The following is a 22,987-nucleotide window of genomic DNA, read 5'->3' as shown; positions in this document are numbered from 1 at the left end:
CGGCAACGAGCGGCAAGGCGGTGGATTTGCCCCCGCCGCCGTCTACTGTGGCGCCAACTTCGCCTCGATGGGGTGTAAGTGACACCCCACCACGCCGCGGATACTGCATGCATGTGGGCAAGATGTGGTACGCGGGTGAAGGGGTGGCGTTGGAGAGGAAATATGTGCTTTGGAACACTGGAGGGGCCGGGTGTCGGCCGCCCGGTGGCTAAGGCCTGCAATGCGTGTTCTGCGGCTCTATATGACGCCGTCTCGGGCGTCTGAACCGCGTCTGGGAGGCCTGTGTGTCCCTTATGAGTATATTAACCTGCTAGTGATCGCGCACTGATCGGAACGAGAGAGTCGTCGCGCCCCTCATGAAGTCTACTCCCTTGAAGGACGTGTGAATGAACATCTTCCACTGACACTTGTGTGAGTCGTTGAATGGACGTCTGTGGTATGTGCTCAATCTTATGAACAACCCCCTCCTGCCCGATTATTGCGCATAGTGTATATGCATGTTTTTGGGTTTTATAGCCTACGGACGTCGTTACTGTTTAATAGTTTGTCTTTCGGCGGTCACAGTCGTGGTACGCGGCGCGTGTACTGCTTCGTGTTTCTCAGTCTAGCGCGCCTCCTCCCCTATCTTCCTCTTCCTTGGGCCAAGTCACTTCAGCCGGTCTCGCTTCGCTCGGCAGCTCCGCGCATGCTCTATGACTTCATAATATCCTACAACACTACTACTACGCCACACGCTGCATCTTCTCCATCCCCCCCGCGTGGTCCTCGGCCTGGCGCTTGAACCCGCCTCCGCCACCACCGCGGCCGCCGCGGAACCCGCCTCCTCCACGACCGCGGAAACCAAAGCCGCCGCGGTTGAACCCGCCGCGGTGGCCCCCGCGGCCGCCGTGGTGCATCATCTGCTGCTGCTGCGGCTGCTGTTGCTGCTGCTGGGGCATCCCGAGCTGGGGGTTGCCGTTGCCCATGCCCTGCATCATCATCGGGTTGGCCATGACGTTGCCCATGCCCATTGCGTTGGCGCCCATGCCGATGGCGCCCATCGCCGCCTGCATGCCGCCAAAGATCATGCCCTGCGCCGCGAGCATCTGCATCTGGATCAGATTGGCGTTGGTGATCTTGATATGGGCCTGCAGTTGCGCCTTGAGGTTTGGTGGGACGAGCGGGTTGCGCAGCGACATCATCATCGCCTGCAGGTACTCCTGCATCGTGTTCATGTCGGGCAGCGGGCCCGAGAATGGGTTCTTGCCGCTCACGTCGCCCTTGTCGTCGGCGTTGGCTGCCTCGTCCTCGCCCTGATCGTCAGCGCTCCCTCCTCCCATGTGCTTTTCACTCACCTCCTCCTCCTTAACCTCCTTCTTGTTCTTCTCCAGCTCGCCAGAGACATATGCCTTGACGCGCTCACGCAGTTCTTCATCCGGCTGCAGCTTGTCGAGACTTGCAATCTTGCTCTCGCACGAGGGGCACTCAAAGTCGTGTTCGAGCAGGTGCGTCGAGATGCACTCTTCGCAGAACGCAGTGCTGCAGCACGGTACCCGGACAGCCTCCCACACGAGCTTCTTGCACAGAGGGCAGGTGAGCTCGCTGTCGAGCGGCTCCTGGTCGCGGACGTCGGCGCCGGTCAGCGCGCGCGGCTTGGTCGCCGCCTGCTTCTGCCATGCGCGCTGGTCTGCAACGGCGCGCACAAAGCCTCCGTCGGCAGTGAGCATTGCACCGCCCGACGAGCCCTCGCCTGTTGTTGGCGTCTCGACCGTCTTGAGGAACATGCGGGGGATACCCGTCACACGGACGTAGCGCTTGCCCTGCGCCTGCGGGTCGTTGTTTTCGGGGCAGTTCTGGATCCAGTGGCCTTTCTGACCACACTTGTAACAGATGTAGCCTACTGGCGGCTCCTTGTCCGGTGCGACAGAAAAGTCAAACTTGGGAGGTCCGCCTGCCGGGCCAGCAGGCTTGATGGGTCGTCGGTTGCCGGGGTTGTATCGCGCCTGTGTCGACATGTCCATCTGCATCTCCTCCCAAGTCTCGTCCTGCTGCTTGAGCATGGCCTTGATTCGAGCATCTTCGTCGGCGTCGCCTGTTGTGACCGCGACGGCTGGCTGCGCCTGCAGCACTGTCAGCTTCTCCACCCCATCACACCGTCTTCCTTCCACTACCACCACTTACACCCTTGTCCTCCTTGCCGTCAAACCGCCGGCTTAAGCTCCCAAACGTGCCAGCAGCACCGCGCGCGCCGCGATTCAAAAGCCGGTCCTTCATCGCCTCGCGCGCATGCGCCTCGATACGGTGCTCGCCCGTGAGCGATGTCGCGGCGTCCGTGCCGACAATGTAGTTTTGCGCCGTGCCGCGGCCCTTCATGATGGCCGGGCGGCGGCGGACGACGAGCGACGACGAGCGCGGAATCTGGTGGTCATCGTTCTTGAGTTCTACGTCGTCAGTACTGTGCTGTAGTCGCCACCCACCCTCTCCATTCTCCAACACGACCAGGTCAAAGTCCTTGCCGTTGCCAAGGTTGTTACCCAGCATCACCTGGCGCTTAAAGTCAAACACCGAGATGTGCGTACCGTCAAACTTGGCGCGCGACTCGTCGCGGCCCGCACCCCAGCGGTAGAAGACTGTAGACATGGTCACCAAGTCTAGTGGGGCAAGGAAGAGATGAAGGTCTCGCTCAAGAGTCTGACAAAGGCCAGCGTCGTCGCGCTGGTGTGGTGTGTCTGGTGCCTCTAGTCCGGGTCGATGTGAAGGGCGCGGTGGGAATCAACGAGCTGCGTCTCCAGTGCTCTATGGATCCCGCGTTAGACGTGTGCGGGGAGTGAAGTAGTTGATGATGACAAGGAAGGAGGTGAGGTCTGGCGACAATAAGTCGCTACAGTGGCGAAGGACAGACGGCTGCGGCGTCGAGACAATGACGGCCGGCGGGACCAATTTTATCAAGACACCCTACCCCCCATCTCTCCATCACACGTATTGCCCCATTTCGGGATCAAAGCCACGCGACCCCATCTGCATCTCATCCCTGAGTGTTAGCGTCTTTTGCATCACGTGTCAGGCACGGGGGCGGAAGTGGCCCCTTCCCTGAAACCTGCACTTTAGCCTCAATCCCATAGTCATTTGGCTTGTCGCAAACTGGCACCACCTGCCAGCTGCCAATTTCTCTGCGTTGCGCCTCACTCCCACAGCGCCAGGGCTTCGCGACTGCTTATTTGTAAAGCCATCTTTGCTCTGCATGCACACCGGTCTGTTCTTAGATGCGCCTCTGCGAGCTGGTTGGCCACGGCAACCTCGCCAAGCCCCCCCAAAGCCGAGCGAGAGAGCGAGCGACGAGCCAGACCAGTGATCTTCACCAACCACACCCACATGCTGCTGCCGCCTACCTGCGTCTGACAGCCGCGGGTGTTGGCTCCTGAGCCGCAGGCAGGGGCGTTTGAGCGGTCTTCTCTGACACACTGCACGTCAGAGTGGTGCCGCGGCTTCGGCATGCGTTCATGCGACACACACACAGACACAAACCTGACCCAGTGAGCCCGTCAATGTCAGGGGAAGCGTGTGTCGTTCGTCGTGTTGGGGGTGTTTGTGACGAGCGGCGACTACGACTCGCGCGACAGCGACACGCTTGCGCGACAAGTGCCTTCGCGAGTCGTCTTGCATTCCTCGCACAGACGCTGCTCTGCTTGCTGATGCAGCTTGCTCACCCACTGCTCACTGGCGAGCGACGTCTCCTTCGCTGCTGGCTCTCGGATGCAAGCTAGGATCTGGTGGCGAGCAAGCAGCACGCCCACACGCCCCGTTGCACAGGCTTGGGCCGCGGCGTCGCTCTCGCCAAAAGCCTCGGGACGCCACTGACTCGGAGACGTCTTGGCGGCGAGCTGGCGGCGAGCTGGCCAGCAGGCAGCGCCGCCGTCGTGTCGTCGGCGCTGGCCGAGCGGCCACAGGGTGGGGGCGAACAGATTGCGAGGCAGGGAGGAATGTCTCGCCGCCGCGTCAAAGCACAGGGCCCTCTGGCAGCTGGCGGTGACACGACAGTGGTCATGCTGAGGTCACTGAAATGGACGCAGGGGGGGGCCTGTTGGGCGGCGGCGGTGGCCGGACGGGCGCCCCCTGCCTGCTACAGTACGGGTTCCTTGCGCCGCGCCCAGACCTTGAACAGGTAGTGTCCCTGACGCCCTCCAACGGCCGGGCGAGACGACGAGTGAGGCGCCGCCGCCGCCGCCGTCCCTTACTTGCAAGGTCTGTCTTGCTGGGTGCAGAGAGCTCCATGTTAAAGGGACAGAAAAACGAAAACGAGACATACGAATCTGCGTCGCTGCTCTGCTTGCTGCTGCAGTTGCTGCCGTGCTGCTGCTGCTGCTGCTGCAGTGCCTCTGCAGTGTATTCCAGTTCCCTGTGGTCCAGCTCCTGTACCCTGGACAGTCGCCCCCCCCCAACCCACCCTTTTACCTTGCTCATCGTCACCTTACAGTGCTGCCTGCACCCACCCACCCCTTCCCTCCGCCCCTAGACACCACCCACCCCTCCCTTCCTTCTTCCTTTGGAGCTGCACATACACACACCTCCATCTCAATCCACATCACACCTCTCCCACCTTCATCTTTGCACCACCACAACTACACACACTTCACTCGACACCACTCAGTCACCTGTTAAAAACCGCAACGCAAGCACGCCAAACGCATTGTACACCGACCACGACAACGTCCACTGCCCCAACAGCCACCTGTACCCCACTTGTCGCCTGCGCCATTAACGCTCCCCCACTCTTAACGTGAGTGAGATGGACCAACACCTACACCTCGCACCAGCTGACCCAGTCTCGCAGTCCTCAAAGCGTGCAACCCAGCTAGCTAGCTGCTGCACCCCATCGCTCCCTCCAACCCACTCGCCCTCCTCGCAAACCCACTCGCTCATCTCTTGCCACCACCATGTTCGAATCTACGCCGGCCCGCTCCTCCCCCCACCGCAACGCGAACCACAGCCCACAACTGTTCCACCCCAAGCCAGTCCCCTTTGCCCGGCCCGCCTTCACGTCGTCTTATTCTTCTCCGCTTCTGACGTCTTCGGGCTCAGGAACATCCCCACCCACGGCCGGCTCGTCGTCTGCTTCCTGCTCGCCGTCCCCACCCTCGCCACACATGAAGCCCACAGCGCTGAGTGGCAACAAGCACCGGCCAAAAATGCCCAAGAAGATGTCGTCGACCTCGGGCAAGCAGCAGCGTGTGCAGCTGTCCATCGAGGTCAAGGTCGAGCGCTCGCGCTGCGGCTTCCACAGCCTGTTTGTGCCTCTTGGACGCGCGCCACCGCCCGCACCCCCAACATCGCCAGTGTTTGGCCAGAGCTCAAACCACAACAACCACGCCCTCAAGCCCGACCCTGCATGGCCTCACGACACCAAGTCGACGTGCCAGGAGAGCTGGGTCGAAGACGTCGGCGTGGGGCAGCACTCGATGGAGGTCGACTAATGTTCATCTTTCGGTCCCCCCAAACTCGGTGTTCGGTGGTCGACTGGATTCAACCCCCGCGTGCCGCATGACAGCAGCATTACGACTCGTCCATGCCCCCCAGCCTGCCAACGGTTGTCACTCTTTGTTTCATTTCTTTTTGGGCTTTTAATCTCCGTGTTTTCATTATCAACAACGTCCCTCGCTGTCCCCCCCCCCCCCCCCCAGTGTGACCCAGTGTCACCGTCATATAGTAGCATTGCAGAAAAACCACAAACGACGCGCCATAGGAGGCGCTTGTAAGATACATTGATGGAAGGTTTGACAAAGGCCAGGGAGTGGGAGCGGGAGCAAAACGCGTCGAGTGGTTGAAAGGGGTGATTTGGGTTATTTGGAAGACTTCCTATTCGTCGTGGCATGGGAGGTTGCGTGATGGGTGCGACGCGTGCAGAAGGGAGTGCTGCTGCATAGGGCGACGCGCATCCGTGTGGCTCATGGCACAATGCAGAGCAGCATCGTCGGCCTCGGCGCGGCGTTGTCGGGCAGAACACAGCGCAGTGTTCTCTCTGGCAAGGTTTCACGGCCAAAGCGTAATGGAACATTCGCCGTATCGTCCCCGAGCGGCCGTGGTCGGTGCCGAGCCGAGCAGTGCGCGTCATTGCGGTGGCGGGCAAGTCGACACCAGCAAGCGTCATTGTCGTCTAGTCCGTCTCCACGCCCAAACACTGCCGATCTGCAGCACAACACATACCCAGCGTCCACGGCATGCGATGCACACACGCACGCGCGAGTGTATGCCGACGCCGCTGCGGTGCTGCATCCGCCGTGCCAAGACGGACGACTAGGTACCCGACGACGGAGCGGGCGAGAGGCCGAGGGGTATAAAGACCGCGGTCATGTGAAGCTGATCCGCCCACCAGGCAACACCGACTGACCTACTTACTCCCTCCCTCACGACGGACTGTCTCTTGCGCCCTCGCCACCACCACAACCACAACCACATCACAATGCACCTCGCACTACTCGGAGCGTCTCGCGGTGTAGGATACCACGCGCTCCTCACCGCGCTCGCCGACCCCTCGATCACGCGCATCTCGCTGCTGCTGCGCAAGCCGGCCGTCTTCGACGCCGACGAGGTCGTCTCTGCCGCCGTGAAGGAGGGCCGGGTAGTCCTCGTACAAGGCGACGCGACGAACGAGGGCGACCTCGCAAAGGTGCTGGCCGACGTCGACATCGTCGTCACTTCTATTGGTGAGTTGTGCGCCTCGCCGAGCCCGGCTGACCACCACCAGGCGGTCAGCCCCAGTTCACGCTCCGCGGCATCGTGCTCGACCAGCCGGGCATCTGTACCCGCGCGGCGCTGTCCCTGCTGCGTGGCATCAAGCGCCTGGACAAGCCGCCGCGCGTGGTCGTCGTCTCGTCCATGGGCATCGGGGAGAACCACGCCGTGATGCCGCTTCCTCTGAGGGTGAGTCGCGCCCTTCTCGGCCCAGCAGGCCCAGCTCACCCCCGCAGATCCTCTACCCGTGGCTCCTGCACACGCCGCACCAGGACAAAGAAGGCCTCGAGTACCTCGTCCGGCGCGCCTCCATCGCCCTGCCGACGCCCGCGAGCGTGCCCTCGGCTGTCCTGTCCCAGGCCGACGCAGACGCCGCGCCAGAGTCCTTCCTCCCCGAGGTGGTGATTGTCCGTCCGGCCATGTTCACCGACGGGACCGGCGGGCACGAGGTCAAGGCCGCCGAGGACGCGTACACGTACTACATCTCCCGGGCGGACGTGGGGCGGTTCGTCGCGCTGCGGTGCCTCAAGGGCGACGGGTGGGTGAACAAGGCGCCGGTTGTGGGGTACTAGGCGAGGCGAGGCGAGGCGTTGGTTGTCTGCATGTCGGCGTGTATATAATTTGGCCGTAGTGTGATGATGTGTAATTTGTGGCTCTGGTCGATCTGCAAGCTGTGCGAGACAAGGCAGCCTGTGCAAAGGAGTGTGAGTGTGCGTGTTTTTATAGCCTGGGCAGTGTGATTGCGATAAGGATAAAACGTCTCTCTGGCGGCGGCGGCGCCACAAGCGAAGCCCGTGTGAGCCAAATGAAACGAGCCGCGAGCCACAGGCAGGCAGCGACGGGCGCGGCGGGGGCCCTGACGGCACGCACGCACTGGCTGGGCTCGGTAGTGGTTGTGCACTGCCATCGGGGTCGGGGTCGTCGTCGACACGGCAGCCAAGGCATGCACAAGCCGCCCCCCGGCGACACGCTGCGCCCCCCGCGCCATCACACACACACAAGTCTAGATGCATCATTTACCACTTGGACCTCTTGGTACTTTATACATTGTGTACCACACTGCTTCCATCCATCACTGCCATCACTCTCTGCCCACTGCAGCTTCCTTCACACGCACCCAGTTTTACGTACCACCCCCTTGCTGCCTCCACCGGTCTCGGCCCTGCCTTGCCCCTTGCCAAGTCCCTGCGCCGCCGTTGTCGCGCAAAAGTCCCGTCCCGGCTACCGTCGTCACTGCTAGCTACCCTCCACTACGCCGCCGCACCTGCGCTAGCCTAGCACAACCCAACGGCTTTGGTCCAACAAATCTGTCCAGCAGACTTTCCCGCGCGCCCCTCCTTCCTCTGCGCCCAGCTCCGTCCCACTGGCGCACGTCGTGTCTCTCTCTCGACCAAAGAAGACGCGCCGTCGCCCTGCACCCCCCGGCCCCGCCCTAGCATCACAGCCACGCGCTGTCAATGCCCGAGCGGTCCTTGTTCACAGACAACAACCAACGCAAGGGTTCCGCCGCGCCCGCTACCGCTGCCGCCACCGCCGCCGCGAGTTCCAGTGCCGTCACGCTGGATTCGCAACGAGCAGCTCCAGCTACAGCAGCAGCAGCCGCCGCCGCCGCCGCCGTCTCCACTTGGCAGCAGCAGCAAGAACGAGAAGAAGACGAAGACGACTACGGCGACAATAACAGAGGATATGACCTGGGTGTCCGGACAACCAAACACGAAGATTCGTTCTACATCCCAGCGCATCACGCCTACACGCGCACGCAGTCTCAAGACTCGCTCACACTCAGCAGGAAGGACAGCAAGGACAGCCTAGACTCGAGCGACAACCAGCGCCTCACGCTCGACGCTCCAGACCGCGACCACCTCGCCAAAGGCCGACGGCCGAGCCAGAGGCTGTACGATTCCACCACTGGACGCGCCCTCCCCGCCGGACCGCTCGGCATGATTGCTCGCAGCCCAACGGTCCGGCGAGTGTCCGAGGCGATACGCCTCGCGAGCGAGCGCGTCGTCAACCTCGCCGGAGACGACAAGAATGACAAGCTCAACGAGGACGACTATGACCACATCCTCGACTCGCCAGATAGCTTTGACAAGCCGATCGAGTCGGCACCGCCGTCGCCCCGCAAGACGGTGACGCGGACCGCACTACGAGGGCGGACATTGTGTATCTTTGGCCCTACCAACCCCGTCCGAATAGCGATGGACCAGTTCATTCGCTTCCCGTGGACAGAGCCCATCATCCTCGCTCTCATCCTCGCCAACGCCGTCGTGCTCACGATCCAGTCGGCGCCATATCTCATCACACCGCGCGTCGGCGCACCATACTTCCACACGTGGGAGGACTACACCCTCTTCGCACTGTTTCTCGTCTTCACGTGAGTGTGTGACTGACCCACTACGGCTAAGTGAGCTAAACACCCCCGTAGAGTTGAAATGTTCGCGCGCATCATCGTCACCGGATTGATACTGGACCCCGAGACATCAATACCAGAGTTCATCAGGCGGTCTCGGATCCGGTTTCACAACTACTGGTTCCCTCACAAGCACGAGGAGGCGCTGCAGCAGGGAACAGCGGAGACGTACCGCGAGGACACTTGGAAGATGAAGCCTACAGCACCTGTGCGAGGCGCGACTCTGGGCCCGGCAAAGCCGAAGAAACAGAAAATCATCCCCGAAGCGCCCTTCCAGAAGGCCGTTGCCAAACAGACAACACTGATCGTCGAGGGACGGCCGTACTTGCGTCACTCGTGGCACCGTATCGACATGCTGGCGGTCGTCACCTTCTGGATCTGCTTTGCCCTCGCCATGACTGGCGTCGAGGTGCAGGAGACACGGCACATCTTCATCTTCCGCGCCCTCAGTGTCCTCCGTGCCTGCCGCCTCCTGGTCATCACATCCGGTACCGCGACCATCCTCCACTCTCTCAAGCGCGCAGCTCCCCTCCTCCTCAACGTCGCCTGGTACATTGTCTTTGCGGCCGCCTTGTTCTCCATCATCGGCGTGCAGAGCTTCAAGGGCTCATTCAGGCGCCAATGTGTCTTCACCAACCCCTACAACGAATCCGAAACGGTCGACTTGGGCTTCTGCGGAGGCTACATTGATCCAGATACGTTACAAAAACACTCGTATCTCAACTATGACAACTCGACGTCCCAGATTCATCCAAAAGGCTACGTTTGCCCCCTGTACTCGGTCTGCGAGACCCAGGGGCAGTCTGCCAACGATGGTAGCACAAGCTATGACAACATCTTCAAGTCGCTCATTCAGGTCTTGATTATCGCAGGAGGTGAGTTTTTTGTCCGGGAGAAGGCAGCTGACAACCCAGTCAACACTTGGTCTGGTCCCATGTACAATGTCATGGACACCGACTTTTACGGCTCGGCAATGTTCTACCTCGTCGCCATCATCGTCCTCAACTTCTGGCTCATGAACTTGCTCATCGCCGTCGTCGTCAACGTCTTCCAGGACATCCGAGCAGAGACAAAGCGCTCCGCATTCGGTGCCGACGAGAAGATCATTGTCGAGCCGCAGTGGGCAATTGACACCAAGAAGCGCTGGGAGCCATCGAGGATGCTCAAGCTCTACCTCAAGACTGAGCTCTTCTGGGTCCTGCTCATCGTCGTGGACCTCATTTCCCAAGCTTTCAAGCAGCATGACTCGTCACCACGTGTATTGAAGCTGTTGCGTGAGTACGGGATCGTCAGCTGAGTGCTGACCACACAGGCAACATGGAGAGAGGCTTTGCTGTCATCTGGCTGTTCGAGATGTTGCTTCGTTTTGTGGCATACTGGCCCGACTGGCGTGTCTTCTTCAGTCAGTCCCGCAACGACGTCGATCTCTTCCTCGCACTCGGGTGCGGCATCATCCAGATCCCGGCCATTCGCAACACAGGCATTTATCCATGGCTCACCGTGTTCCAACTCCTCCGTTGGTACCGTGTGATTCTTGCGTTCCCGCGCATGAAGCCGCTTATTGTGGGTTACCAGCTGTCTCTCCACGCTAACCCGCCCAGTCCAACGTGTTCGGAAGCTTCACCGGTATGCTGAACATGGTCATTTTCCTGTTCTTGATGCACTTCTTGGCAGCGTTGATGGTAAGTGCCCAGCACGTGAAGCGGGCTGACTCGCAGGCCGTGCAACTCTTGCGTGGTGACATGGCAGCTGCTGCTCAAGAGAACGCAATGATCGACTTTGGCCAGGTGTACAACGCCTTCTTGGGTCTCTACCAGATCTTCTCGACAGAGAACTGGACAACGCCCCTGTATAACGCGGTGAGTCGGGTCGCGGGTGCTCCGACTCTAGCTGACCTCACTCCCAGATGCAAGCAGGCTGGACGTACAATCAAGGATGGATCATCTGTATATTCCTCATGATTTGGTTCTTCTTCTCGAGTTGTAAGTATCAAACGAGTACCATCGCTGATTCCAGTCATTCTCCTGCAAATGTTCATTGCAGTCATCAACGAAAACTTCGAAATCGCCGAGGAGCAGAAGCGTAAACAGCAGATCGAGAACTTCATCCGCAAGTCGGCGCCAGTGTCCACCCACGTCACGTTGCTGGAACGGTTGAACCCGTACCGGTTGCTTAAGGCTCGCCACAAGGCCGTCCGTGTGGACGCTTTGCCGCCGAACCTTATTCTGCCGCTCAAGCAGAGCATTGGTGCGGACGTTGGTGCTCCCGTTATTGAGGACGACGCAACTGGCACGAATGCTGCTCTCAGGAGGCTGTTCGGCATGGACCCAGAGGGCGACCAGTCAATCCCTCTGCGTAACCTGAATGCCGAGAAGCGCAAGTCTACCCGCATGGCCACGATCATCGAGGACGAGTTTGACACGGACCGCGGACTGTGAGTTGGGCGGTCGTGGCAGCTAGCAGCCAACTGACCCACGTAGCACCGACTTACTACCACCACTCCACAGTGGCCCGTCAGCGGACGAGCACATGGATGCCCTGCGAGAGAGGCGTAACCAGCAGGCCGACTTCATCGCCGCGCACCCCAGCTACGACCGCAGTCTGTGGATCTTCTCCAACCGCGGCCCGATTCGAAAGATGTGTCAGGCACTCGTGCCCCCGGCATACGGGTACCGCATCAATGGTCGCCCTGCACACCCGATCTGGAGTCTGGCATTCAAGTTCGTCATGTTTGCCACGGTTGTGTCGAGCGTGGTTATTGCCGCTATCTCGACGCCACTGTTCCGAAAGCAGTACTACAGGAAACATGGCTACCACCATTTCTCGTGGTTCGACAGCACCGAGCTTGCGCTCGCGGGCGTCTTCGTGCTCGAGTTCCTCATCAAGGTCATTGCCGACGGCTTCATCTTCGCACCGAACGCATACCTGCTCTCCATCTGGAACGTCGTGGACCTAGTCATCCTGTGCACCATTGTCGTCAACACCACCACCTCGATCGTCGTCATCGGAGGTCTCAGCCGAACGACTCGAGCCTTCAAGGCTTTCCGAGCCCTTCGTCTGGTCACCCTCTTCGCTCGCCTGCGTGATACCTTCCACGCTGTGCTCTTCGCCGGCATGGTCCGTATCATCGACGCCTGTGTGCTCATGATCCTCTACTTGATTCCGTTTGCCGTTTGGGGGTGAGTGCCGACCGTCTGCTTCACTTGCTGACTCCAGCCTCAACATCTTCTCTGGCCTCCTCGCAAGCTGCAACGATACGAGTGGCGACGTGTTGGTCGGTACCGACTGCGTGGGCGAATACTCTGCCTCACCTGTAGGCAACATCAACTTCATGGCTCCGCGTGTCTGGGCGAATCCCAAGTTTGGCGGCAGTGTCTGGGCCTTTGACAGTTTCCGCCAGTCCATGCTTATCCTCTTCGAGATTGTGTCTCTCGAGGGATGGACCGATGTCATGGCTTCGACCATGAATATTGTCGGCGAAGGACAGCAGCCTCAAACCAACAACCGGCAGTGGAACTCGATCTTCTTCGTCATCTTCAACCTCTTTGGTGGTGTCATTATCCTGACCATCTTCCTGAGGTGAGGACTTGTTTATCGATTCCCGCAGCACTACTGACACCACACAGTATCATCATCGAGAACTTCAGGATCCGGTCAGGCTCGGCGCTGCTCACCGTCGAGCAGAAGCAGTGGGTGGACATGGAGCTGTACGTCAAGCAGCAGGTCCCGTCAAAGCGTCCTCGCCGTCGCCCGGGTGGATTCCGGGGATGGTGCTACGACCGCGCTGTCAACAAGACTGGCTACTGGGCGCGATTCTTCACCTTCCTCTACTTTGTCCACATCTTCCTCTTGATGACCCAGGACTACTCGAACAACATCATGTCGGACCGACAGCTTGGTGGGTTACTACCTCCTCGCTTGTTGACTCAGCTAACCCTCCTCACAGACTCCATCTTCCTGGCCTTCATTGTCGCTTATGCCGTTGACATCCTGGTCAACTTCTACGGTCTCGGCTTTAAGAGTTTCCGAACAAACGGCTGGAACATTTACGATGTCGTCGTCATCATTGGGTGTTTCATGACCACCATCCCAGCCATCCGCGCCAGTTCGGACACTGCCAGTGGCCTCGCCAACAAGCAGGTCCAGAAGCTGTTCTTGACAATGTACTGTCTCAAGCTTGTCCAGCGCTTGGACTCTCTCAACCAGCTGTTCAAGACTTCGATGTGAGTTGCTTCGCGGGTCTCCGCAAGCTCTGTTGACACCCATCAGTGCCAGTCTGCCCGCTATCGGGAACCTGTTCCTCCTCTGGGCCGTCTTGTTCATCTTCTTCGCTATTGTTGATGTTGAGATCTTTGGTCTCACTCGACAGGGCGCGGTCTCGTCGTCCCGATACCAGAACTACAACACGTTCGGCAACGCCCTAATCATGTTATCCTTCTGCTCTACTGGAGAGGGATGGAACGGGTACATGCACGACTAGTGAGTTCTTACCGACTTGGCGGCTACTAACCCACAGCACGATCGAGTTCCCCCGCTGTACTGACTCGTCCAACTACCTCGACTCTGACTGCGGTAGTGTGGGCTGGGCTTATGTCCTGTTCTGTACCTGGAACGTCCTCAGCATGTGAGTTGAAGTTGCGCAACAGCCGCTGACACCGCCAAGGTACATCTTCCTCAACATGTTCACTGGTGTTGTCGTCGACTCGTTTGCCTATGTCTACCAGAAGCCGACAGGAACCTCCCTTACCCGTGAACAGATCCGTGGGTGTCCCTTGATGCGTTCACCCGCTAACCGCTGCAGGACTGTTCAAGAAGGCTTGGTCTGAAGTTGACAAGAACCGGACGGGCTATATCAAGCGCAGAGACTTTGCCAACTTCTTCTCGGTTCGTGCTGGAACCTACAAAACTGGGAGTAGCTGACCGAGATGCAGAGGCTCACTGGTGTGTTTGAGGTCCGACTCTACCCCATCGACGCTAGTGTGCCGAACATCATCCGCGCGTCGAGCCCTGATCCCCACGACCCGACGTCCAAGCTCTACACTGTCGAGAGTGTTCGCCACACTGTGGACACTCGAAACGTCGAGGAGCACATCGACCAGATTGACTTCAAGAAGGTGACGCAGCGTCGAAAGGAGTATGTTCGCCTGTTCTACGAGGCCAGGATCTCGGAGGAGCCAGGCCGCGGCATCGCCTTTACGGACATGCTCCTCATGCTTGCGCACTACAAGCTGATCAACGACGACGAGGCTCTGCAGGTCAAGGACTTGCTTGAGCGCCGTGCCAAGCTTGAGCGTGTTGACGACCTTGTCAACCTTGACCGCGTCCGTGGACTCCTGCGTACCATCTACTGGCGCAGGCGGTTCCTCAAGCAGCGCAACGAGAAGCAGCGGATTCTCACCGATGAACAAGATGGCATGCCCGCCATTGTCCTGGAGCCCATGTCCATGGGATCGCCGCCGACTTCACCGGTCGAGGGGGAGCGTAACCCGTTCCTCTATGGCCTGTCCTCGAACCCCACCTCTCCCATCGGATCACCCCCGATCCAGTCGATACTTATTCCAGGCTCAGAAACCCCAACTCGGGGGCCACACGCGCCCCACTTCAGTCCATCATCATCACCCTCGTCCCCTACCTTCCCGCAATCCCCCAGCGCTGTACTTGGCCATTCGGTCGTCGATCGTTCGACCGTGTCGGGGCATATCCCGTCCCTCTCGGTCAGCACCGTTCAGCGACCTGGCTCCTTTGTACGCCGGTCGTCCAACGACGGCTCACACCTTTCCTCTGACGGCAGCCACAGACGGTGAGTTATCTTCTGCCTCACGGAGCCCAACTGACACCCGCAGCGAGCCCTCAGTCGAAGAGCCGACCCACGAGGACCTGCTCAACTCGATGGCCACATCTGTCTGGGGAGACATGATGCGAGAAGCCGTCGACCACGAAAACGAATCCGACGAGTCGGCATAGAACCGCCCCAAACCAAAACACTGTCTCAGTATCCCTAGAACGAACCCCTGCCCACGCATCCTCATGTCTCATGTCCTAGACGTCTTTTGGTAACCAAATATCTGTACATTTATCCATGGCTCGATGCACCCTGTACAATTGACACAAAAACTCTCTGTATATTGAATAGAAGCTAGCAGCCTAGATGGTGAGGAGCGTGGCGCTTTCCTCGTCCATTGGTGCGTCGTCGCCGCTAGCGGCCGACCAGCGGTCGGGCACGGCAGGGAAGTAGATGCGCTCCATGGCTGTGCGGAAGCGCTTGCGGTACTGGAGGGGTGTGACGATGGTAGGTTCGCCACGGCCGCCGCCGCCAAAGTCCTTGACCCAGGACTCGACCTTCTTGTCCCACGTAAAGGTGCGGATGTAGTCGACGACGCCGACGACGAGCTGCTGGTTCTCGACGTCGACGCCGACCACGAGCGAGTAGTCCATCACATTGAGGTTGGAGAGGAAGAGCGTGTCGTTCCACAGCGCCGTGCGGAGGATGCGCTTCGAGTGGTCGCGCAGGTACAGCGGGTTGGTGTACGACAGCTCCATCAGGTTCTCGTCGAGGAGCACCTCGTTGACCTTGCCCGTTGGCTTGATGAGGCGGTTGCGCGTGCTGCCCTTGAGGTCGTAGATCTTGGCAAACTGCCGCCCGTAGAACAGGTTCTCCTGCACAAGAACGTTCATGTGCATCGAGTGGCCCGTGACGGCGTTGCGGAAGCCAATCTTGAAGATGCCGTACGTCTTGGCGAGCGCTGTCGGCCGGCCGCGCTGGAACGCGGTCGAGGTGTACTCAAAGTATGCGGGCGCAAACTTTGTGATCGCGTCCATCTCCAGCCGCGAGATCTCCTTGACAATGAAGCGGTCATCTGTGGGTTAGCATTGAGCAAAGTACGGTCAACCCACCCTTGGTTTTGAGGAACGCAGACCCAGACTTGCCGCCCGACGCGTCAAACTTTGCGCATCGCGCCAGCGACTCGACAAAGCTGTCCTCGCACTGGCACGCCTGGCGGAGGGCGGCGAACTGCTCAGCGAAGAAGATACGGCACGAGATGGTCGACGAGCCAGTCTCAAACTCGTACTTCAAGTGCGAGCCCGTCTCGCGTCTCGACACATCATCCGTCTCCATCGCCTCGTCGACCGAGATGATGTCCCATTGTCTGTCTGTCGTGCCGGACATGTCGTCAAGGTGTGACGGCTCGTGCCGGCGCGCGCGCGCAAGGTTGGTCATGGTGCGCATCTGGTCGCGGTACGGCTTGGAGCTGAGCGTGAATGCGATAATACTCGTCGGCTCATTCTCGCGCACAATGACGCGCGAGTCGACGAAGATGTGCTCGGCGGCAGATAAAGGGTATTCCAGCGGCGTGAAGTCGCCGGCGCGGAAAGCCCACAGGCCAGTCAACGTCTTGAGGATTGACGATCGCTCGCCACCACCACCAGAGCTCATCTCGCTCTCCGACATTTGCGAGAGGGCAGACAAGCCCTTGCGCGTACCGATCTCGTCCTGGTCGGTCGTGGGGAGCTGAGGTAACGGCGTGGGAGGTGGGAGTGGGGCATTCGTGTCGAATGGCGCGAGCTCGATGTGCAGGCGGTCCTTGGGGCGGCGGCTCTCCATGGTCGACTCGCTCATAAACGAACTCGGTGCGGACACGCCCAGTGCCGAGTTGTTCTGGTCCCCGTGCTTTGGGACGTCCTGCGGCTTCGAGCCAGAGGGACCAGCCTCAGCCCCATCGATGGGGACAATTGGCAGCACCGCTGGCCGGGGACCACTAGGGGACGACTGCTTGCGACGCGGCTTGGCTCGGCCCGTTGAGTCGACGCTCACGTCACTCGCGTCGCCGTCGTCTTCCTCGTTATCGGCTCCAGACGAGTCCGAGTCAAACTCGTCGCGGAACGCGTCGCGCACGTTGCTGAAGAACTGCACCTTGGCCTTGGTGACGCCAACTCGTCCAGCTCGCTTGCCGCGAGCAGCAGATATGCGCTTCTGGCGATCACGCTCCGCCTCGCGGGACAGCTTGTCAAAGTGTCGGGCGATGGACGTGACTCTAGAACCGGCTCCAACCACGCGCCGAGGCACTGGCCGAATGGTAGCGGGCGAAGCCTGACCCAGAGAAAGCGGCGGTTCGGACGGTTTTCTGGGCGTCTTGCCCTTGCCCGCAATTCTCGGCTTGCCTTCCGTGGACATTGTCTTCGAGACGGTGACCCTGGGGGAAGGCGCAGTGAGGTACATGTCCTTGGGACGAAGTCCCGACGGGGATGCCGTTCGAGATAAGCGGCCCCGAGAGTTGGATGGGTCGCCGCGCTTGGCTGACGAGACGATGCGGGAGGCATTGACCGCATAGCTGCGGTCGCCATCAGATAACAGGTTCGAACGCGGGTCTCTGCCTTGTCTCGAAGTGCTGCTCTGGTCCCCAGTCCGTCCACGACGTAACCGAGGACGAGAGGGGCCACCGCCGAGGTCACTGTCGGATACCTCGGACCGTTCGTGGCGATTCCGGCGCAGGGCTCCCGACACAGATCTCGGACGCTCCATTAAAACATCGGGAATGGGCTCAAACTCCTGCCCCCCGACCGAGTCCTGGAAGCGCTTGACAAGATCAGCCACGCTCGGAGGTTGGCGAGCGCGTCTCGGCAGACGCGAGACAAAGCCATGCTGATGGGCGTCGCTGTCAATGCCACTGGATGGCCGGTCGGCGACGGGCGTGAAGGTCTTGGGGAGTGATCTGCGCGGGATGGCAGAGATCGTCGAGTCGCTGTCATAGTCGCGCGTAGTGTCGGCGTCGGCAACAGGATTGGGGGCTGATCTGACGAGCGTGGCAGTTGGGGTGGCGGTCTCGGACGAGGCAACAACGCTGCTGTCCGTTGCGACAGGAGTGCTCGGGGGTTCGGTTGCAGGAGCATCCGCCTGCGCCACCTGCTCTGACGAGCTGCCCGCCACATCTGGTGCGGTTTCCTCAACCGGAGTCGAAGGCTTCGAGGATGCTGCCCCCGGTTCCGAATCACCCTTCTCCTTCTCGTCCACTTCGGGGACGGTGATGCTCGCCATGTTCTTATCCAGGGAGCCAAAAACATCCTGTGTGGCGAAGAGGCGCTTGAGATGAGTGGCCGTCACTGCGGGGTCAGTACTCGCAAATGCACAGTAAACCTACTTCGACGCAAGTCCTTCTCTGTAGGCATGTAAAGCTTCTCAACCTCTAAGAAGTCGAGACTGCACTGTCAGTGCCGCCAACAACCACGTCCACGCTACTCACTCCCACTGGATGACCTTGTCCTGCAGTGCCTGGAGCACGACATTGATGGCCAGCACGTCCGTTGGCGGCGCCTGCTTGTAGGTCCTGTTGAGCGAGTTGACCATTTCGTCACGGTCCGCCACAGCACGCGTCAAAAGAGCATCACGGTCCTTGCGCATGCCGGGCAGCTTCTCGGGGTCGACCAGGTCGTCAGAGAAGCTGCGTAGGCGGAAGAGGACAGAGTCGAAGAATGCCTGCGTCTTCTGCAGCGCACTCTCGTACTCTTGGTTTCGGATGGCTACCTTGTCTTCGAGCTTGGTCATGAGCTTGATCGAGGGCCGCACCGGCTCGAACAGCTCGATCGAGTCATTATGGATACGGACCACCATGTTGTGGTGCGCAAAGTATCGGATGTGTTCGCGGTACGCGTCGTGCGCGCAGCCGAGCCCCGTCGCCGTGCGGGGAGGGTAGAAGCAGTGCTCGAGGTACGCTCCCCACGACATGCGCCATGTCTCCTCTCGGATGACGGTCGGCTCCCAGCTCTTGTTACACTGCCGACAGTAGCTCCAGGTGAGGATGTGTTCCTCGTGCCCGGCCAGAGGGCACATGAACTGCTCCATGACGACCTGGAGGCGTCGCTCGCCGTGCACGAGCACGTCGTAGTGGAACAACATGAGGTGGTCGCAGTTCTTGTTAGGGCAGCGGTGACCAGCATTGGCGACCATGGAGCCGAGGAACTGGCCGAGGGTCTGGTCGTCCTCCTGGTAGAAGTTGATCTGCGCACGCATGGGCTCGACGCATGGCTTGTCCTGTCCTTGGCGGTACAGCGACTTGATGTACACAATGCCCTGGTAGTTTTTGGGTAGTAGTGGGCCGGGGTTCTTTTTGACATAGTGTTGCCAAATCTTTAGCTGCTGCGAGTGCTCATGTTCGACAAATGCGAGCCGGCTGGCGTCGAGGAAGTCGTTGGGGTTCAAGAGCACGCGGTACGGGTCACCAGCCTTGCTGTGGGTGAGGATCTGGCTGGTGGTCGCACTAGTGGTCGGTGTGGCAGGGATAGGTGTCGGTGAAGGGGTAGACGGCGCAGACGGGACGGCAGGAGGCGCGGGGGCTGGTGCAGTCGTCGACGGGGATGTGGACACAGGCGCTGTGGATAACGATGTGGCCTGCTGCTCGGTAGCAGGGGTGCTCTCGCCATCCTTGGGCAACGAACTCGGATCAGCCGCCTCGGCAGGCTTCGCCTCGCCGTCGACAAGAATGGTCACCGGTGCCTGGGTGGCAGCAACTGGCGTAGGAGCGACCAACGCGGGCGCCTGGTCCTTGATCGGAGACTGCACATTGGCCATGATAGCAGCCGCGGTCTGCGACGCGGGGATTAAAGCCTTGGACTGCGGCTCGCGCTTCTCGTCATGCAGGATAGCCTCTGCCTCCTTCTCATCGCGCCTGTGCCTTAGCTCGTTGAGCATGCGGTCCAATGCCGCCATCTTGGCGAGGGCATATGGCGGCGGGAAGCGCACCGCGACGGAGGCGGACAGAATGGTGGTGAGGTATGGCTCGAGAGACTCGGCGATCTGGATGGTTAACGCTTCGGCCTCTTGCCGCTCGCGCTCTTTGTCGTCCGTCTCCGAGCCCATCGGCGTGCCGAGGGGATTGCTTCTCTCGGTGAATATGCCCTTCTCGCGGTATTGAGTGAGCAGGTCGAGTAGCTCCTGGAATTCCTGGGGCATCGGTGGGCGAGGCGGGACCATGTGGAACTCGTCGCCATAGAGGAAAGCCTCATTCTTCAAATGGTACGCGACGAGGGCATTAAAGTCAGCCAGAAGCTTGATCTTTCGCAGCGTCTCGAGGTCCTCGCCGCGGAGAATAATCGTGCCCCCGAACCCATTATGTGTCCCCTCGAAGCGCATGTATGTCTTGCGGCGACCCGGGATGAGCTCGTGCTCAAAGGTCTGGACCCTAAAGTCGGCACAACGCCCAAGTCTTGGCTCTAACACCAGCCTGTCCATCGAGCTGACAATGTCGGCATGTGTGCAGCGCGCGACCTGGTGGATTGCCGAGAACTTGACACCACGTGCGACGACAATGTTAGCCTGGTGCAAAAACTCGAGGGCGATGCGCGAGACGAAGCGCTCTACCAGAACGATATGCGGCCTTAGATCGATGATACGGTTGGTGAGTAGCCTGAGGTAGTCACGTTCCTGCTTCAGGATCGGGTCGAGCGACATGAACTGGGTTTCCACGCGATGGTAGTCGAGCGGGAAGGTGATGACCATGATGCGGGGGTTGACTAAGCGGCGGGCCATGGCCTTGTGCGCGACATTCTTGGTGATAACAATACCGTCGACATACTCCGAGTCGCTAATCTTGCCGCCAGGGACCTTTTTGAACTTGATGTACGTGCGCACGTCGATCGAGTCGCCCGCGCGGATCGCCGGTCTAAGGTTGGTCGACACGCGGAGCAGGAGCCGGCTGAGGACTCTGTGCCACTCGTTTGGATGTGGCACGCTCTCCTGATCCAGCGCCTGGCGGAGCATTGTGTTGAAGTGCGCGAGCGAAGGCCCGGAAATGTACTCGCCTGGCGCGACAAACGAGTACGACCTCGCGCGCCACAGCCCGTCCTTGCGGTCGGTATCCAGCAGCGCGTTCAGGCCGCCTGTGCTCGCCATGGACGTTAACCTGCTCTGTAACAGGCGCTGGTGCATCGAGTCGGACATGAATCTGCCGTCCTCCGACTCCATAGTCTCGGTGCGAGGGAAGGCAATGTGCGGTGCCGCGTGTCCAATCTCCGTGGGGAAGTCGATCCGGCGCCGCTGCTGGAGCTCCATTCCGGGGCTGAGGCTCGGTGTCTGTGACGAGGCCATGCTGTGTCCCTGGTCATCCGAGTTGTCATCCCCGTTCATGCGGCGGAATGGCGCTGGCTGTGCTCCGTGCCACAGATGCCCCTCCTCGCTATCCGACGCGTCGGACGTGTCCTCTGGGGTGAACGGTCTATCGGGAAGTTCAGAGGACCCCCGGGGCCAATACCGCGTCACTGCCGACTCGTCGATAGCCGATAACGACTCGCTCGGCTGGCGCTGGAAGATCTGGCTCGCCGCATAAGGCGAGTACGGCGACGTCGAGTATGGCATTTCCGGTGATCTAACGCGATCGGGTAAGATGGACATGTTGGAGTGTATCGACCTCCTGTCATCGTCGTCGTCATAGTCCTCCATGATCTTGAGGCAGAGGTTACACACGCGCACCATGCCATCCTGTCCGAAGCGGCGCGCGCCGATAATGTTGGACGCGCAGCGCCCACAAAAGATCTGGCCACAGATACGACAGTGGTGCTTTCTTCGCCATGTCGTGAACACCTGGGGCGGGCGTTAGCGCGCGCGCGCCCTCGCGCCCCCACCACGTCACTCTACTCACAGATTTACAGTCGTAGCACTCCTTGCAGTTCTCATCCGCCATCCAGTAGTGCTTGCTTAACCCCTCTCCGCGCATGCGGCGGATAATCTTGCTCACGCTTCCAGGGCGCTTGACAAACCCAAGACTCCGCACGCTCCGCGTGTCTTCCGCAGGCAGCGGGAAGCCAGGGACAAAGCTGTAGTTGTTCTGACTCAGCTCTGCATTGGCCGAGATCATCGCCGACAGGGAGACGGACGACGGCGAATCTGGGATCGTGCTGATCGAGCCGCGGCGCAGCCTCGGCCCACCCAGCGAACTCGAGCTGAGCGTCTTTAACCGCGGCGGCGCGTTCACCTCGATGGACGGCAGCGTCGCATGCGACTGAAGCAGCCGCGGATGTGTGCGCGCCGCCGAGTCCTCCTTTAGCTTTGAGTGCACTGTCGTCGTGACGCTCGTCACCGGCGACACCGTAACCTGTGCAGGCGCAGCGCCCGCCGGCCGCCAATTCCTCTCGCCGGGGACTAAGTGCCTTCTCTGGGGGTTAGTCCTCAAGCTGGAATTCACACTCGGCGTTGCGCTCGACGAGGTCGACGGCGTCGCGAGCGACTGAGATGCCGTGCTGCTCGGCAGGGGCAGGGCGGCGGCGACGCCGACGCCGGTGGTCGGGCTGGGGCGGTGGGCGGGCGACGCGTCCCCCGATGGGATGCTGAGCTGCGACGTCCCGCTGCGCTTCGGGGCCGGTGCGGGCGCCGACGACGACGCGGCCGACGCAGCAGCGGCCGCCTGCCGGCGCGCGGCGACCGCGATCTGCTGCGCCTCGGTCGGGCCGGCCTTTGCCTCCGGAGCGGGCGCCTTGGCCTCGGGCTTGGCGGGCGTCGCCGAGAACGTCGACTTGACCTTGGACAGCAGAGACGGTAAGAGTCCCGGCTCGGGCTCGTCCTCGAACGGGTTGGGGAACGTCGTGAGCCCCGTCACGGGCGACGGGCGCGCCGAGCTCGCGGCCGACGCGGCGCTCGTGTCGATGGATAGGTGCTGCTCGTCGGGCATGGCGGCGGCGGCGGTGCCTGCTGTTTTGTTGTCGGTGCAGACTCAAGTCATTATATGGTCGGGGTCAGAGATGGTGGCGAGGGCGATTGTGAGATGGGTGGTGGTGTTTGGGCAAGATGGAGATGTTGATTATCAGCAGCAGCAACTGTTGTGGGAGACGGTGACGACGGAACGTGTAGTCGCCGCCGCCGTGCCGCGGGATCAAATCTACCCC

At 60.5% G+C, this 22,987-nt stretch overlaps 4 protein-coding genes across 4 annotated transcripts; 2 read left to right on the top strand and 2 right to left on the bottom strand.

Moving 5' to 3' along the window:
- Positions 1 to 686: 686 nt before the first annotated feature.
- On the bottom strand, positions 687 to 2,821 carry SPBP8B7.15c (putative RING finger protein5c). Its single transcript, XM_062767482.1, has 3 exons — positions 2,457 to 2,821; positions 2,161 to 2,420; positions 687 to 2,099 (listed from the first exon to the last, which is right to left on the bottom strand). Exons 1-3 carry the CDS (start codon positions 2,617 to 2,619, stop codon positions 723 to 725), a joined length of 1,800 nt encoding a protein of 599 aa, XP_062623466.1. The 5' UTR covers positions 2,620 to 2,821; the 3' UTR covers positions 687 to 722.
- Positions 2,822 to 4,913: 2,092 nt separating this feature from the next.
- Positions 4,914 to 5,450, top strand: LOC62_01G001011 (uncharacterized protein; the record flags this gene model as incomplete). The annotated part of the gene is made up of 1 exon (XM_062767481.1): positions 4,914 to 5,450. The coding sequence occupies one exon, from the start codon at positions 4,914 to 4,916 to the stop codon at positions 5,448 to 5,450; it is 537 nt and encodes a 178-aa protein (XP_062623465.1).
- Positions 5,451 to 6,128: 678 nt separating this feature from the next.
- cch1 (Calcium-channel protein cch1) lies at positions 6,129 to 22,398 on the top strand. The gene is made up of 25 exons (XM_062767480.1): positions 6,129 to 6,680; positions 6,722 to 6,897; positions 6,945 to 7,246; positions 8,498 to 9,082; positions 9,134 to 9,993; positions 10,033 to 10,392; positions 10,431 to 10,681; positions 10,720 to 10,800; positions 10,837 to 10,977; positions 11,025 to 11,100; positions 11,135 to 11,552; positions 11,599 to 12,297; positions 12,335 to 12,697; positions 12,745 to 13,016; positions 13,065 to 13,341; positions 13,388 to 13,597; positions 13,635 to 13,742; positions 13,782 to 13,879; positions 13,920 to 14,002; positions 14,050 to 14,918; positions 14,962 to 15,975; positions 16,013 to 18,222; positions 18,260 to 18,314; positions 18,358 to 21,689; positions 21,748 to 22,398. The coding sequence occupies exons 1-21, from the start codon at positions 6,437 to 6,439 to the stop codon at positions 15,080 to 15,082; spliced, it is 6,594 nt and encodes a 2,197-aa protein (XP_062623464.1). The 5' UTR covers positions 6,129 to 6,436; the 3' UTR covers positions 15,083 to 15,975; positions 16,013 to 18,222; positions 18,260 to 18,314; positions 18,358 to 21,689; positions 21,748 to 22,398.
- On the bottom strand, positions 15,263 to 22,773 carry fab1 (1-phosphatidylinositol 3-phosphate 5-kinase fab1; the record flags this gene model as incomplete). The annotated part of the gene is made up of 5 exons (XM_062767479.1): positions 15,263 to 15,975; positions 16,013 to 18,217; positions 18,256 to 18,314; positions 18,358 to 21,689; positions 21,748 to 22,773. The coding sequence occupies 5 exons, from the start codon at positions 22,771 to 22,773 to the stop codon at positions 15,263 to 15,265; spliced, it is 7,335 nt and encodes a 2,444-aa protein (XP_062623463.1).
- Between the last annotated feature and the right edge of the window lie 214 nt (positions 22,774 to 22,987).

The sequence above is a fragment of the Vanrija pseudolonga genome, chromosome 1, assembly GCF_020906515.1.
Source record: "Vanrija pseudolonga chromosome 1, complete sequence".
In the NCBI taxonomy this organism is placed as follows: domain Eukaryota; kingdom Fungi; phylum Basidiomycota; class Tremellomycetes; order Trichosporonales; family Trichosporonaceae; genus Vanrija; species Vanrija pseudolonga.
The sequence above is the reverse complement of the archived record's forward strand: the minus strand, read 5'-3'. Positions and strand labels throughout refer to the sequence as shown.

Coding starts and splice junctions, on each gene's coding strand:
- SPBP8B7.15c (XM_062767482.1), bottom strand. CDS start 2,619: ATGTCTACAGTCTTCTACCGCTGGGGTGCGGGCCGCGACGAGTCGCGC. Junction 2,421..2,456: donor CGTGTTGGAGAATGGAGAGG/GTGGGTGGCGAC, acceptor CTGACGACGTAG/AACTCAAGAACGATGACCAC. Junction 2,100..2,160: donor ACGGCAAGGAGGACAAGGGT/GTAAGTGGTGGT, acceptor ACAGTGCTGCAG/GCGCAGCCAGCCGTCGCGGT.
- cch1 (XM_062767480.1), top strand. CDS start 6,437: ATGCACCTCGCACTACTCGGAGCGTCTCGCGGTGTAGGATACCACGCG. Junction 13,598..13,634: donor AACGGGTACATGCACGACTA/GTGAGTTCTTAC, acceptor ACTAACCCACAG/CACGATCGAGTTCCCCCGCT. Junction 14,003..14,049: donor ACTTTGCCAACTTCTTCTCG/GTTCGTGCTGGA, acceptor ACCGAGATGCAG/AGGCTCACTGGTGTGTTTGA.